Source organism: Octopus sinensis, linkage group LG6 (genome assembly GCF_006345805.1).
Source record: "Octopus sinensis linkage group LG6, ASM634580v1, whole genome shotgun sequence".
Taxonomy (NCBI): domain Eukaryota; kingdom Metazoa; phylum Mollusca; class Cephalopoda; order Octopoda; family Octopodidae; genus Octopus; species Octopus sinensis.
The window spans coordinates 8,841,609-8,854,238 of record NC_043002.1 but is presented as its reverse complement, the minus strand read 5'-3'; the positions used below and the strand labels follow the sequence as shown (position 1 = coordinate 8,854,238).

At 43.3% G+C, this 12,630-nt stretch overlaps 1 protein-coding gene across 1 annotated transcript in view; it reads left to right on the top strand.

Moving 5' to 3' along the window:
• Window positions 1-12,045: 12,045 nt before the first annotated feature.
• LOC115212856 overlaps window positions 12,046-12,630 on the top strand; it is a 59,786-nt gene continuing 59,201 nt past the window's right edge. Inside the window, exon 1 of the mRNA XM_036503622.1 lies at window positions 12,046-12,287. Within this exon, the coding sequence (XP_036359515.1) occupies window positions 12,267-12,287 (21 nt within the window). The 5' untranslated portion in view covers window positions 12,046-12,266. The remainder of the gene's footprint in view (window positions 12,288-12,630) is intronic.

Genomic DNA, 12,630 nt, shown 5'->3' with positions numbered 1-12,630 from the left:
CCTACGCAACCACTGAGCCTGGCCGGTGTCGGGGGTTGACCTGCTTTCTCTACTGCTGGTCTTACGAATAGCAAAGGACCACGTTTCGGACGTCTCCCATGAAGACCGCTTCGCTCAACAAACAAACAAACAGTAGCAACAACAATAAGAGCGAGATTGTGCAACAACTGAAGCAGTACCAACTGTAGCAGCAAGGGAAAACAAAGGAGACAAAAAATGATAAAATCTGGGACAGCAACAGAAAATTCAGCAACATCGACAGTTGCAGAGGAGACAGGGGAAACAACAGCCGTAACACAGCATCGAGTATCAACATCAATTCCGTCCGTTGTAGCAACTAATGTGGCGGAAAATACTGACACTCAAAAAATAATTGCCCCACTCCTCCAGGGGGCATTCTAACCCTATTCTATCTCCTTCTGTCCTTGTTTACCCCATGCCTACACGCAAAACAAAACTATGATCACAAGAGAAAACATGCCCTAACATCCGAGGCAGAATCTAATCATACATCATGTTAGGTGGATGGGGCGAGGGTGGAAGGGAAAAGTAAAAAAAAAAAAAAAGAAAGAAAGAAGGAAAGCAAAGCACAAAGCAACACCAAATCAACATTCTTGTTCCCAAACAACACCATATGCACTATGACCATGACCACCTCCACTAACAGCAACAAAAAAAATATATCCAAACAAGACAACAAAAATACTAAAAGAAAACTAGAAAACAAACACAAGTTGAAACACAATAACAACAAATTGCAACTGTGTTGATAGAACGAACTACTTTCTTACAGAGCACAAAGTGGAGACCGGGAGGTTTTCAAAGACTACTCTCTCTTTACTTGTTTCAGTCATTTGACTGCGGCCATGCTGGTGCACCGCCTTTAGTTGAGCAAATCGACCCCGGAACTTATTCTTTGTAAGCCCAGTACTTATTCTATCGGTCTCTTTTGCCGAACCGCTAAGTGACGGGGACGTAAACACACCAGCATTGGTTGTCAAGCAATGCTAGAGGGACAAACACAGACACACAAACACACACACATACATATATACGCATATATATATATACATATATACGACAGGCTTCTTTCAGTTTCTGTCTACCAAATCCACTCACAAGGCATTGGTCGGCCCGGGGCTATAGCAGAAGACACTTGCCCAAGATGCCACGCAGTGGGACTGAACCCGGAACCATGTGGTTGGTTAGCACGCTACTTACCACACAGCCAAATGTCTGTCTGTTGTAAGGAAATAAGAGAGAGAGAGAGCGTTTCCTACATGACATTGGGAACCCTAGCATCGCGGCCTCGAATAGGCCATTACAAGTTTTTAATCAAGGAATCTCATATAGAAAATGAATTTTCACATGTATGAGTGCCTACCAGAAAGCCTACAACCACTCTACTAGTCTCCCTAACATTCTCCACATTTAACAGCTGACTAAAATACTCTGTCCATCTCCTTCGTACATCCTCGCTTCCTTTCAACAGATTTCCATTTACATCCTTCACCATTTCTTCCCTTCCTCCAACCACCTTTCTTTCCCTTTATACCTCTTTCCAAAACATCTTTTTATTTCTTACAAAATTTTTGCTCAACTTTTTCCCGAACCTTTCACACGCCACCCTCACCTCTCTCTTTACTCTCTTCTTCATTTCTCTGTAGCGATCATAAGCCTCTTCACCCCCTTTCTGCAATCACTCTCCAAAGGCCCTTTTCTTCTCTGCCACTGCATCCCTTACCTGCGCATTCCACCACTCACTACCGTTCCTAACACCCATTCCAACCACTTCTGTACCACATGCCTCAGAGGCACATCTCATTACTGCCTCTCTAAAAGCCTCTCAAACCTGAGCCACATCTCTGACCTCCTGTTTCTTAACCTGTTCACATTCACCTCTCAGTTTCTCTACATACGACTGCTCCTTCTCTCTCCTATACACTTCATTCACCTTCACAACCCCTCTCTTCCCTGTCACTCGTCTACCATTCCATTTTGCTCATACCTTCCACTTACCCTGTACTAAGAAGTGATCTGACACTCCTCCACCTTCACCTCTCATTACATGCACATTCAACAACTTTCCTACCACTCTCTTATCAATTAATATATATATTTCTGTACAGCCCACAAGGGGCTAAACATAGAGGGGACGAACAAGGATAGACAAAGGGATTAAGTCGATTACATCGACCCCAATGCGTAACTGGTCCTTAATTTATCAACCCCGAAAGGATGAAAGGTAAAGTCGACCTCGGCGTAATTTGAACTCAGAACGTAACGGCAGACGAAATACCGCTAAGCATTTCGCCCGGCGCGCTAACGTTTCTGCCAGCTCGCCGCCTTTATCAATATATTGTCCATCAAGGTCCTATCCACTGCTGTTCCTCCATCTACCCTCCACCACGTGAACTTATTCTTCTCTCACTTTCCGAAAAGACTATTCTCCACCACCAATTCCTGCTCCATACACATTTCCAACAACCCCCTCCCACTCTCATTCCGACCAGGAACTCCCTATTTTCCTACATTTTCTTCTTCCTCATTTCCCACTCGCGCATCCAACACCACCACATAACCACCTTTCCCCACCCAACCCACACACTCTTTCAGTTCCCCTCAGAACTCCTCTACTTCTTCCACACTCCTTTTCACTCCCTGGACCATATGCACTAAAAGCCACACCCACATCTCTCCTCCTCACCTCATCTTAACCCGCATTAATCTTGAAGACACTTCCCTCCAATCCACCAGACTCTTCTTCACACGCTCACTCACCAGCAATCCCACACCCTCGTGAGCCCTCCCCCTCCCAACACTCGTCCAGTCACATCCCCAAACTTACCCTGACCTTTCATATTAGTCTCGTTCAGTGCCAGCGCATCCATCCTTCTCATCATCACACTCCCTATCTCTCTCCTCTTTATCTCACCTGTACTACACCCACGAACATTACCTGACCTTAATACTAGGATAAGATTTGGTGTTAACCTTCTTCCACCCCTTGTCTTTTTCTTGCCGTCTTTTTAGGAACATGGATTTACTAGGAGAGGGTTCCCAGTCCCCTCGCTCCTTCCCCTTACGGCACGCAGGGAGTACGGCGACTGCATTCTCCCGCTCCCCGCCCAGTCGCAGGTGGGGTTTGCTAGTTAACCCATAGCTGGGGCCCTTACAGCTGCTACCACTCCGGGCAAGAGCAGACCTGGGAACAACAGTGGCTAAGAGGTGGTTCCACACTCCTCAAACCCTGAAACCAGAGCCCCAGGGCTACTTCTGGGGACGTGAAAGAGCTCCCCACGTGAACTAGGCTCTACAAGAACAGTGTCGGGATGCATGGATGGCGATACCTTAAAGTGTCAGCCGCCAGGCACACACACCTGATCGGCGCTCTTCTAAAGGAATGCGAGGTGGTGACAAACAAAAACCAACCAAAGAAAGTCAGTACGGCATTTGAAAAGCCTGATTTGTGTCGTTCAGTAGCGTCATGGGACGCTGGATGGACGAACCAGTTAAATTGCTAGGGGTCTGGTTTTGGCCAGACTTGCAGATGAACAAGAACTGCGAGAAGGTGACGAGCAGGGTAACCAACCTCATCAGAAATGGGCAGAGAGAAAGCCTTTAATGAAGGGTCGAGCAGAGGTGGTGAACGCGCATATCATCTCCGTCATCGATTACCGCTTGACCTTCGTGCCTTGCCCCAGTTCACGTCTGACCAGACTGGAGCGTGCTTACCCTTCCGCATTCTGAAGAAGAGAACGTTCTGCTGCTCAGGCGCTCCATTTGCTGCTAACACTTGCTGAGTGGAGGACTTGGTATGCCGTAGCTAACGATGCGAGAAATGCGCTGACGCTACGACAACTTCAGCGTCGTTTTCTTAGCGATAAACAGGTCAGGTTACTGTTGGTCAGACTCACCTTTTCGCAGCTCGTCTCTCTGACTGGTTTGCAATCTTGGATAAAGCATAGACCAAGGTATGACGCCTGGCTCCTAAAATGCTATCAGAAACTCACAGTCCACTGCCAGTCGGGCAATGCGATTGGTGGAAATTCCACTCGGCCTTCTATAGTTTCGAGGTGGGCAGAGGTAACAATATTCACAAGAAGAGTCTTGGAGTCGATGAGAATCAACTGACTGGTCTGTAATGGAAGACTTTTGGACCGGGGCCCATGAATAATTTCCAGAAGTCACTGGCCTCGCTGTGCTACCAGGGGGAACTGCCGGTTTGAGATAAAGTCTACAGGCATAGAAATGCCATCATTAGGGCTTGCCCGAAATGCGCGCAGAGCGACGAAACTTCTGCACGTACTTATCCTGTGCCATAGCATTGCTGACTTGTAGGCTTGTGTTAAACACCTGCTGTCGTGTGTAGTACCGTTCTGACTTTCGGCTGAGTCCTTTGTGAAGGTCACCCTGAAGCCTTGTTTTGGTCGAGAAATTGGTTGAACGATATTTCGGCATCTAGCGTGCCTTTCACAGGTTCAAAAATTACTTGTCACTCTACTTCATTTTTTTAAAGATTATATAGGACTGAGGTAACTCCTCCAGAAGTTATAGAGAAATAAACACCGATAAAAACGTGGAAATTCAAACAGCTATTTCTGAAAGTCCGCTTTTCTAGTTCACGACCTTGCCAAAACTAAATGAGCAAAGTAAAGACCTTCTAGAAACGCAGTAAAACCTATTCAGAACACTAGTTCAGAAAATTATCCTTGTTCTCATTGAGCATATAGAAGACAAATTTAGGCGGGGCAAAATGGGTAAGACAAGACAAAGCTACTATGGCCTTCCAGTTCTCCAGAATTAAAGTTGAAAAGAATTATACACATAGACGTCTTTCCTTGGACGTCGGAAAGATCAGAAATGCAGCAAAATTTAAAATATCTTGGTCAAATGAAAGAGGGTCGTGGAAAAATCACACAATACTAAATTAATGAAACTCAACTAAATCTAAAAACACACACGCATACACACACACACACAGAGGTTGGACAAAATAATGAAAACACTTTAAAATTTCAAACAAATTTATTTTAATATGGAGTAAGACTGACTTTGGCAGTATTTACAGCTTGAATTCTACGAGGTATGGAGTCGTACAAAGTTTGAATTGTTTCCAAAGGAATTTTTGTCCATTCTTCGCCTAAAACAGTCTCCAGTTCTTTTAATGATGATTGTGGAGGATATCGACTCCGAACTTGTTTTTCTAAAATGCACCATAAACGATCAATAATATTGAGATATGGGGACTGTGGTGGCCAGATAAGATGTTCAACTTCACTAGAATGTTCCTCGTGCTATTCAGTGACAACTTTAGCTGTGTGAATTGGTGCATTATCATCCTGAAAGATTGCGTTTCACTCCGGAAACAGTTCCACAACCATAGGATGAATTGGATCAGATAACATGCTTAAATAGTCTTGACTATTAATTCTGCCATTAAGGGAAACCATTGGGCCAGCGGATTGCCAAGATATAGCCAGCACCGAGATCATCACAGATCGTCTTCCATGTTTAACAGTCGGGAGAAGGCAGTCTGGGTCAAATGCTTCGTATATTTGGCTGGTGGTCGGAAATAAGGTAAAAGATGACTCGTCCGAGAAAATGGTCGAGTCGACTGATGTGGGCAAGCATCTCGGTTGCGATGGTGCAAGTGATATAATGATTTTCTCTCGGGTGAGATACCGGTGCATGATGCTGATATTGTTGGATGGATCTCTCCTGCTGCTCATTCTGTTGATGCTGTTGTTATTTTGGATGCTGCTACTCGTGGCACTGATGCTGTTGGTGTTGGTGGTGCTGCTACAGGCGGCGAGCTGGCAGAAACGTTAGCACATCGGGCGAAATGCTTAGCGGTATTTCGTCTGCCGTTATGTTCTGAGTTCAAATTCCTCCGAGGTCGACTTTACCTTTCTTCTTTCGGGGTCGATAAATTAAGTACCAGTTACGCACTGGGGTCGATGTAATCGACTTGATCCGTTTGTATGTCCTTGTTTATCCCCTCTGTGTTTAGCCCCTTGTGGGTAGTAAAGAAATTGGTGCTGCTACTGTTGCTTTTCATACCGAGTTTGTTGTGTTAAAGGTGTCTGCAGAGGGTGGGGTTCTTTTTCTTTGCATGGGACAGAAAGCCTTTAAGTGGTTTGTCTCACCAAAAATGTGGTATCTCCGGTTTCTATTTTAGACTACTACGAAAAGCTGTGTACTAAAAAGGAAGTCGATCAGGTCAGGGATGACCTCTATGATTTTTTTCCGATCGGCCAGTGTTCATAGTTCTATTCCTGTGCCTGACCAATTTTCCTTTCCTATTTTGTGCACTTGGAGAATTGTTGTTGTATTCCCAATTCCATATAATACAGCTGCCACCAGCAAAGAGACGTTACTATCTTCATTTGAACCAACCATCTTCCAACTGGGGTATGTTGGAATTAGCCACAATCCCTCACTTTTTAGGGTTATCGTGGCACTTTTTTGACTTTTTCCTCAGTTGGGAATCTCATCCCGACTGTGCCAAAGCGTCTCCCGCGGGTGGTAAGATTTTGGGTCTGCGCCGTTCGCTCCAGTTTCCTGGTTTATTTTTTATGAAATACACTTTAAGAAAATAGTATCTTGTATTTCCTCTGGCATGTTTAGAAATATTGTTCTGCTATTCTTTGTTAAGTGCACTTAAAAAAGAATAGCAGAACACCTTTCTTCAGTTGACGATGTGTTTGTGCAAGACCGTTTCCATTTTGTTTAGTGTTGTAGGAGGATTCCGACTTCCCCCACCAAGTAACTAAAGTTGGACTGACTCGTTATAAAATAAAAAAACTGTGAGCGATTGGCAATTCGGACTGGTAAGCAGTTCACTGTGAGCCGTTGGCAGAGAGCGTTGAGCCTCGTGTAATAGTTGTGCGTCGTCTAAATACTTTCGTTCCCCATCTGCTTCGTTAAATTACTTATGCAACGCCAGAATATAAAAGTGGTGACGAGGATGAGATCCGAAGCTTGCGTTGGACGTTTGAATTTTTTTTTTTTGGTACGAATCTAAAGAAAAAATCGTTCTAACATGGAAGATTTATTGGCCTTCGTGGTACAGTTACAACAGCAACAGCAGCAATTGTAACAACAGCAACTACAGTGGAGGCGCAATGGCTCAAGGGTTAGGGCAGCGGACTCGCGGTCGGAGGATCGTGGTTTCGATTCCCAGATCGGGCGTTGTGTGTGTTTATTGAGTGAAAACACCTAAAGCACCACGAGGCTCCGGCAGGGGCTGGTGGAGACCCCTGTTGTACTCTTTCGCCCCAACTTTCTCTCACTCTTTCTTCCTGTTTCTTGACCCCGACTTCCTACGCAACTGCTGAGCCTGGATGCGCATTCAGCCATCCGTCGATGCTCTCGGTGTCGGGGGCTGACCTGCTTTCTCTTCTGCGAGTCTTACGAATAGCAAAGGACCACGTTTCGGACTTCTCCCACTGGACGAAGACCGCTTCGCTCAACAGCAACAGAAACAGCAACTACAGTAACTGCAGTTGCAGCAGCAGCAACTACAACAACAATAACAATAACAAAACCAACCGTTGCTGGAATTATCGTTGAAGAAGTCTGAGAATACTTCAGATTCGAACTCGCCACACAGCGTAGCAAACTCAGTTTGAAAAATTTAGCTATAATCTAGAAGGGATTACTTTCTCAGCATATTTTCGAAAATACGAAGAAATCTTCAAAGAAGTGTATAAAAGTTGGTCTCACGAGAAAAATGACGACTACTCTTAAGAACACCATATTCTGCCGAAGAAACCAGGTGAGATTTGTTTCAACAGAACAATTTCTTATTGAAAATTTTCAGCGAAAGAAGTTCCCTGTTCAAAACTGGCTGGCAATGTTTAAATTTGGTCAAAAAAGATGAAGATTTCGTCACCTATGTTAACAGAGTTAACAGAGAGTGTGAGAAATTCAAATTGAATTAGTTGACCCGGGCATGATCAGTTTTTAGTTTTTGTTCAAACGCTTACTGCTAGCAAAGATGCAGATATACGTTCCCGGATATTAAGAAAAATAGAACAAGACCAAAATGTTACTCTGCAGACAGTAGCAGAAGAATGTCAGAGGATTATAAATTTATATCATGATGCAGATAAAATTGAAGCGAAAGATTGCTCTCATGTTCAAGCGTGTCAACCGGTAACGAATAAGAAAAAATAGAAAAAATACAAAGACCGAATCATGTTATGGGTGAAGTGGTCTACATTTTAAAAGTAACTGTCCATTTAAAAATATAAAATGCTTCAAGTGTGGTAAAATAGGTCTAAAGGGCGGTTCAATAGAAAAGATCACGTGCCCTAACCCTTGAGCCATTGCGCCTCCACTGTAGTTGCTGTTGTTACAATTGCTGCTGTTGCTGTTGTAACTGTACCACGAAGGTCACAAGAAATACGAACGAACCTCAAAGGAAGTTTGTGTATGTAAAAATTAATAACGCAAACGTAGAGGTACAATTGGATATGGGCAGCGATATCTCAATAATTAATAGATACATGGAAAAAAATCGGGAGACCTAGGTTAAAATAAACTGCGAAAATTCCCAGTGGTTTTTCAGTAAAAAAATATATTTTAAGGGCGAATTGATAAGTGACATTACATTTCGTGAAAAAACCCTAAAAACCAAAGTTTTTGTTAGATAATACGTCAAATTTATTCGGAACGGACTGGATGGAATTATTTAACTCATGGGACCTCCCCATAAATCTTTCCTGCGAAAATGTGAATGGTTTTCTCCCCCAGTAAAAATAAGTCCTGAGACGAACTGAGAAAATAATTCTTTAATATTTTTCCTGAAGTTCTGTCTGATAAATTAAGTCTGTGCACCAAAATGAAGGTGAAGTTTCAAATAAAAGAAAATGCCATACTGATATTTGTCTCTTGCTGTATTACGCGCCAATGTGCAACCCAACCAATCGCAGCCTTCTGATAGAGTCCCGTGACACAGTTTTTCTAAAGCTCTGTTTGAGCCTATAATTTGCCATAAAACACAGCGATTCATCGAGTCGAGCGTCTTTGGTTCTAGACCACTGACCACAGACCAGTTGTTGCTACAATGCCACTGCTGAGTTACTTTGTACAGAATGTTCTAGTAGGTTGAGCTTACTGTTAACCATGGTGAAGTATTCACAAACAGTGAGAAGTTAAACCTGGGCGAATGTTGGCGTCGATAAGATGAAGGCGACGGAGGTGGAGGTCCGGAATATTGCTGTTGTCGCTGGAACTGGCTTACACGACATGTGCTTTCGACCGGCTCAGCTTTTTACGCCTCAACTTCTTGTTACAGAACTTCAACTAATGTGTACCGTTCTACGAACTGGTATTTATCTTCATCTTATGTCTGAACATTCAACTAGAGTACTATGGTTGACTCTTTCTATGCCCTCTATTTTATCTCACACGCATACGCCCTTGTTTGTACACACATACACATTATGCATGCTTGACGGCCTGTCTATTATTGTTCTTATAAATGTACTTATGACGCACACACAGACACACACATCTGCTAACATCTAAATAAAAGCTTTCACTTAACATTCTACGGTTGTGTCGTCTTTCTTTTTCTTGTTGGCACTCACATTCATTTATCCATTTTGGCTTTTATTGTAAGCGACCGTGCAGTGTATTAAAGGAGTCATTCATTCATCACCTCTCCTTTCGCAAGGTCCAAAGTTTTCCTTCACTTTTTACTCGCTGTTCGCTTATAATTATGAAATGTTTTACTGAAATAAACTTTTTGGCTCACTTTGAATTTATGAATGCCAAATAGGTAATTACCTATATTTGTCATTGTTTAAACCCAGATCATTGCTAATCGAGAAAGAACTTAAGAAAATTCGTTCGGTTCAACCCTGTCCCGTGCCTTACTCTAATTTCTAAAAACGGTAGTATTTGTAATTTGAAAAAGACTTGGCGGATCTTTTCGGTTTGAACGGCAGTTTTTTTCCAGCGGTATCATATGAAATTGTCACCCATAATTATGACCCTAGTATCGATCTATTGCATTTCAATGTTTTAGGGTTAGGGTTAGTTAGGGTTAGGGGTGGGGGAAGGGTATCTTTTTTCTTCAGAAATGTAAATAAACGCAGTCTGTTTCTTAAACGAGGAACATATTCATACGGCACAGAATGTTTTCACCTCAATAGACGTCATTGATTGGTTGAAATTTCAGAAATTGAAGAAAAAAAACAACAAATATCTTACAAACTATAGAATTTTCTCAATAAAGCCAAGAGAAAAATATGTTTTATAAGCACATTCTTCAAGTATGCGAAGTTTAAAAGCGTTTAGTTACATGGAAATTATTAAAAAAAAAACTGCTTTCAAACCGAAAAGATCCGACTTGGCTATTATTTCTACCAATTCTGGTGGTTACGCAAAAAGCTCGTTGGTTTGACGAAAATAATATTGCTGTATCCACTTCCTTATGCTGCCTTCTACGCAAAACCCCTCTTTGTCCTCTCCTCACTTCACCCCCACCCACGAAATCTCCCTGTCTTTTCTTTTTCATCTCTTCACCTATTTTCCCTCTAACTCCCTTTCTCTACTTTGTTCGTTTCCCCTATTTCCTAAATATATTCCTACATAATCCCCGGTAATTATGACCAACAGATAATCTATTCTTTTTATTTCTCGCTCCTGCCGATTCCATCCCCATTTCCTCCCCATCTGCCCTCCTCTTTATGCCCATCCCTTCAGCCCAGCATACTAAAGTTCCGGTCTCTCTTTATACCTTATACCTATTTCTTTACTACCCACAAGGGGCTAAACACAGAGGGGACAAACAAGGACAGACAAACGGATTAAGTCGATTATATCGACTCCAGTGCGTAACTGGTACTTATTTAATCGACCCCGAAAGGGTAATTCCAAGGACAAAGAAATAAGACCCCGAAAACACGAAAGGCAAAGTCGACCTCGGCGGAATTAGAACTCAGAACGTAACGACAGACGAAATACCTATTTCTTTACTACCCACAAGGGGCTAAACACAGAGGGGACAAACAAGGGCAGTCAAAGAGATTAAGTCGATTACATCGACCCCAGTGCGTAACTGGTACTTTATTTATCGACCCTGAAAGGATGAAAGGCAAAGTCGACCTCGGCGGAATTTGAACTCAGAACGTAGCGGCAGACGAAATACGGCTACGCATTTCGCCCGGCGTGTTAACGTTTCTACCAGCTCGCCCGCCTTAGTCTCTCTTTATACCTTATACCTGTTCGTGCGTGTCAGTGCATGCCTATGTGTGTCTGTGCGCGTGTAATTGTGATGTTGCTATTTTTCTAATTCCATTTTTCTCCTTCTTCCCTCTCTCTCTCATCCTCTCTCTCTCTCTCTCTCTCTTCTCTCTCTCTCTCTCTCTCCTTCCGTCAACACAAGAATTCACCGATTTACATTTCTATGCTACGAATATTTGGTGTTTTCGTAACCGAAAGAGCAAGAGCACTACCGAATTCTTCCATCACATTGTTCCACTCCACCACCAACACTAACAGCAGCAGCAGACCACTACCACCTCCACCACCACCACCACCACCACCACCACCACTACTACTACTACTACTACTACTACTACCACCACCACCACCAAAACTTCTCCAACGCCATTATTGAAGTGGCTCTGGATTAAAATCAACACTCACCAAACTGAGCCGCCCGCTTTCTTTAATTCATCTCTGTCTGTATACCTTCCATTTCGCGTATTTGTTTCTAGCTTTTTCCCCTCTCCTTATCCATCTCTGTACCTCCATCTTTCACACACACACAGACACACACACACACACAACACACACACACACACACACGCACGCACAGACACAAACACACGCACACACACACACATACACACACGCACAGACACACACACGCGCACAGACACACGCACGCACAGACACACACACGCGCGCACAGACACACACGCACGCGCACAGATACACACACACGCGCACACAGACACACGCACGCACAGACACACACACACAGACACACACACACACACACACACTCTCTCTCTCTCTCTCTCTCTCTCTCTCCCTCTCCTTGTTTATCTTACTGTCCCCGTCCCCTTGTCCACTAATCACCATGTACTCTAGCGATACACCATCTCGAATACAAGTTGCATAGATAACCAAAAAAACCCACGACAAACGAACACAAAAACCGCAACGTAGGAAATAGTTGATTGTTTTGGTCCAGAGTCATCATAATTCCTCTACAACGGAATGGAATTAACAGCTGAGAGCAAATGAAAATAATGACGAGTCAAGTAAGTGCCACAAAACTTAATTTTCTTTTAGCTTCTTCCTCTCAACACCTCTAAATTTCTTCATTGGCAACGCTTCACCGCACACATGCAGGGTTCGAACACTGGGCCTCCGTCATTGAACCTGGCTACATAAATATACAGAGACCATTGAACTATTATATATGTTTCTTTACTACCCACAAGGTGCTAAACATTGAGGGGACATACAAGGACAGACAAACGGATTAAGTCGATTAGATCGACACCAGTGCAAAACTGGTACTTTATTTATCGACCCCGAAAGAATGAAAGGCAAAGTGGACCTCGACGGAATTTGAACTCAGAACGTAACGACAGACGAAAT